The 4,629-nt window shown below is 42.3% G+C and overlaps 1 protein-coding gene across 1 annotated transcript; it reads right to left on the minus strand.

Annotated features, from left to right (window-relative positions):
* Positions 1-1,128: 1,128 nt before the first annotated feature.
* LOC124675721 lies at positions 1,129-4,380 on the minus strand. The gene is made up of 4 exons (XM_047211796.1): positions 3,702-4,380; positions 2,880-3,114; positions 1,687-1,763; positions 1,129-1,333 (listed from the first exon to the last, which is right to left on the minus strand). The coding sequence occupies exons 1-4, from the start codon at positions 4,320-4,322 to the stop codon at positions 1,262-1,264; spliced, it is 1,005 nt and encodes a 334-aa protein (XP_047067752.1). The 5' UTR covers positions 4,323-4,380; the 3' UTR covers positions 1,129-1,261.
* Positions 4,381-4,629: the final 249 nt, after the last annotated feature.

Raw genomic sequence — 4,629 nt, forward strand, 5'->3', positions numbered from 1 at the left:
AGAAATATCTACTCCTATACGTAGCCACAATTTTTTTTCATGTAGCTCAAAATACAATGCAATTTCCGCCAAAACTTCACAAGAGTATACAGGATATGTGTATGTATTCATAAAATAAATACAATGATTTTTTGAAACAAAAATACATGATCTTTAAATATTTTAAAAACTGGGAGCACTGACTCTCATGTGCACTAAATGTGTGTAGCCATTGATAATGTTCTGTGAGAATGGAATATGAATGATGCTCAATAGCGTGGCAGAAGAGAAAACAGGATTGCAGTTTCGGCCTGCTCAGACGAACATGGACCTTGCTCTTATGTTGGTTCATGTATGTAAGCACCACCAATGCTACATGTTCCCCTCGAAAGAAAAACTATTGCTACATGCGGGTTATGTGTTAACGGATTTGCTTAGGTACGCATTGTGCAATGAAGGCTTGGTTGTGGTTGCTCATTAAGCATACTGCTCGATGCAAATGGTGTCATTCCCTAACTGATAATCCTACAATTTCGCACGCAAGTGTACCATTGTTGACGTAAGAACTTTATGTAGAACTCGTACTTGGAGCATGTCTGCCATTGCTCCCCTATAACTTTGATGAGATTGACAAAATCGCCACAAGCATCTTGATCTCGACGGAAACATTATCTCTCATTTAAAAAAATCACCTTTATAAGACACTAGAGTGTCAAACTTTGAACATCCAACCAGAGGTTGGTTCGCACCAAAGCTGCTCTTCACAATGTCATCATTGAACAATTTGACTGACCACCACGGTTAGTTGCAGAGTTGTACGATGGCGTCTCTTCCAGAAAACACAATTCGTAACAAAACCTTACAAATTTAAGTCCTTACCAGAGTCCTGCTGCCCCAGCATAAAACATCTTCTACGAACACCCATCACGACCATATTGTCAAACGAAATGCCTCACCAGCACGCCCCTGGGGGCTCAAATGTTTTGTGATGCAGACATCTAGAGTCCTCAATTTCAACATGAGAAATCCAATTTCAAATTCAATATTAGATCCCAGTTGTGTCTCGTGTGCCACTTTGACAGAGAATGATTCCTCCCTTCACCATTCGAGCAATATATACATTTATTTTCCCAAGAGAGAGAGAGAGAGTTCCAATACTTATTCGCACATTCCATTAATAAAATGGTAAGAAAAAACAATATTCTCTACTGAGAATCGTTTGTCACCCTTAAAGAATTGTCTCCATAAAGAGAAGACGAGTGAACTATGGATATGAGTAACCTCAGTCCATCAATGGAATAACCTCCTTCAGATCATCTACCCAAGGACTGAACTGATCCTCGTGTGCACTATTCTGCAAAAGGGAGTGTAAACTTTACAGTTTGCAAATATATTCATGCTACCAAGGTACTAATGCTGCAAAAAATAGATTTTATTATGATCGATGGCAGGCGCACCTAGCCTGGTCTTTAAACGGGATATATTGAGCAGCATGGCAAACTAGTATATCCATAACATGTCTCCTTTTAACTCTACCAACAGAATACACATGTGCTCCAGTTGTGACCAACTTATTAGAGTAAACAAAAATAGTTCGGGTTTTAGAGTTGGGACTTCGGATTTAGATGGAGACATGAACCTTACAGACATGACCACAGTAAGTGCCTACATTATTATTATCAGAGGAAAAATAGTATGAAAGGATACCTGCAACCAGAAGAAAAACCCCCGCATCAGAGCTAAACCATTGGAATAGCTAGTGTTTATAACTTGTTCAACAAGATCTGAGGATAAATAAACAAATGTGTTAGTAGTACAAAGACAACAACTCGGAACCCGTTGAAGGATAACTGCATTCCTTATCAAACAATACAAAGTGATTTACGTTAATTAACCTAAGCGATCAATATTTTACAGTACTCTAGAAGGAAACATATAAAATGTGTTTTGCTACTGGTTTATACTACCTCCGTCCAAAAATGTGTCTCACTTTTGTCTAGATAGATGCATTTATAGATACATCCATATCTAGAAAAAGTTGAGACACTTATTTTTGGATGGAGGGGGTACTACACAATACAAAGGATCGCTTAAAGCATCTGCAGTGCATGTTTTTTTACTGCCTCTGAGCGCTCTCTCCCCTCCTGCCTCTAGTGTAAAAACGACAGGTTAGCATCGCCTCTAGCCTCGGAGGATGACTCTACCAAGTAAACAACTCACAAATACTGGATTGGGGAGTTCACACGAGCAGAGAGAAACCAGTTGAGGAGATCAAGGAGTTGAGCCATCAGACTAATTTATGATTCATGAGGTATACCTAGAGGCAATAGGAACCTCTATACATTGCACAAATTTGCACTAAATTTGGAGACCGAACGTGGAGCCCATCATAGATGGCAGATCAGGCTCTATACATTGGTTGCCCTTAGTGACTTGTCAGAGGGAAAGAGAGCTTCTCAGGCAAAATAAATTATTATTGTGTACTAACAGAATCTAGAGTGAGTAACTGAGTACGGCACATCAACAGTATTAAAATCAAGAGAAAAATATGTTCAAATGATTGATTGCTAGCTGAGCTGCCCATCAGAATATAGAGTACTGCACAACATACTAACACATACATTAACAATGATGTATAGCATATACTGCACTGAATTCAACATTCCAGGATAACTCATTCTACGATGACTGTTAAAACAGCACAACAGAATGTCATTAATCTCAAGACCGAACTGTTCATGAAGTGCAAATCGTACAGATCACAGAATTTACTTGCCCATTTACAATAACAATAAGAAACAAATTTCTGAATGGGAAGAGTGCAAAAAGCAGTACAAAACAGATGAGATAAAGAACATGATACTTGTCAGATAAAGCGTATACATGATATAGGAACATACCTGGGTAATGGTCAAAATATGACTTGCCCCTGTCGTCAGTAGGGTAGAATTTTTCATCATTGCGAACCTGTCGCAACTTGACTAAAGGAGTACGGATAGAAGCCATGTCAAACAGGTGAAGGTACTCTTTCCGACTAAATGGCTTCTGAAGAGCATCCATCAATCTTCGCTTGAAGTATGAATCTGGCCTCAGGTTGATATGTGGCGGCCATATAACACCTTGTGATCTATGCGACTACAAATTCGTAGGAAGCAAGAGAAGTAAATCACAGATATAGTTGCCTTACAGAAAGAAAAAAGACAGCCCTAGTACATGAAGTGGTGTACACCTTCAGAACTTTGGTTAAATCTTTTTTATCTTATACTGAAGTTCGTAGATAGTGGTTAATATCAATTGGCAAGATCTAAATTCCATATTAAGTGATTGACAATGAAGAATCAACAACAAGGGTAAAGTAGGGGAGCTATGCTTGATCACAAATGCTCAATCAGGATGTCTTGATGTCTAAAGACATGAATGTGTCCACTTCTTGGGATATAAAGGTTGATTCATTTCTTCAGAATAACCTTGATTGTATATTTTTGGAAAAGATGGGAAGAAAGGCACATGCTACAGAACAAACTAGCCTCACTAGCGTAATTGCAAATGTTAACATACAATGGACCTAATATTGGCACTGAACATTTGGTTACAAGCTATGAGTCCTAGAACAGGCACAAGCATAATCCAGATGCAATTCTTTACACGCCGATCAGTTCTGTTAGCCAACAGTATGAAAATGTAACAGTAAAACAGGCATCAGAGAGCAAAGATATTCTCACCGAAGCAACTCGAGGCTCAGCATCGTGGTGTCCCGTAGCTTGCTGACCATCCACCCTTTGCCCAGGCGTTGGATCCGCACGCCAATCGCACACGTTCCGCTCCGGAACAATCACCACCGGCTCGTCCAAATCGATCCCCTTCCCCTGTTCCCTAGAGGAATCAACGGCCGCATCTTTCTCCGATTGCTCCTCGATCCCGCTGCTGCCTCCAGATTGCGCCGCGTCAGGGTCCGGCTCGTAGTCCACGACGACGCCGCCGATCTCGAGCCTCAGGCGGTTGTTCACCACGCGCGCGTGCTGCAGGAAAACGCGGTAATCCTCGTCGATGTCGGCGAGGGAATCGAGCCACGAGGGGGGCGCGTCGACCGACGAGTCCCTCTGTTCTGTCCGGCGGTTGGTGCTCCCGCGGCCCGGGGACGGGTCGGAGACGCATTCGCCGTCGGAGTTGGCGATGGGGCACTCGTACTTGATGACGGAGGCAGGGGAGGCGCCGCCGGGCGGGAGCTCGAGGATGTAGGAGTCGCCGTCGGGGCGAAGGTGGCGGAGGAAGTAGAGGTAGTCGGGGTCGAACTTGTCGGCGGGGCAGTCGCCGGCGGCGAAAGGGGAGGGGAGGGATGGCATCGAAGCAGGGTTTGGGGGTTTGGGCTCGAGACGACAGTCGCCTGTCTGCTCATGGAATTATGTCGCGGATTCCTCGTCCTTAACGGAGCGAGTACTGTACTTAGATTTGGATCCTTTTTGGTTCAAATATTACTCCGTACCAAATTTGTTTGCACGCGAAGTGCATGCAACTTAAACATTGCTATGAGAACTGAATCAGATGTTCAAATATCACCAAATTTGTTTTTGTTTTATTTTTTCAGATTTCGCATTTTTGCAGCCTTTTCTATTTTGCCTTCTGGTTAGTTTTTAAGTTTTGTTTCTTCTA

This window comes from Lolium rigidum, chromosome 7, assembly GCF_022539505.1.
Source record: "Lolium rigidum isolate FL_2022 chromosome 7, APGP_CSIRO_Lrig_0.1, whole genome shotgun sequence".
Lineage (NCBI taxonomy): Eukaryota > Viridiplantae > Streptophyta > Magnoliopsida > Poales > Poaceae > Lolium > Lolium rigidum.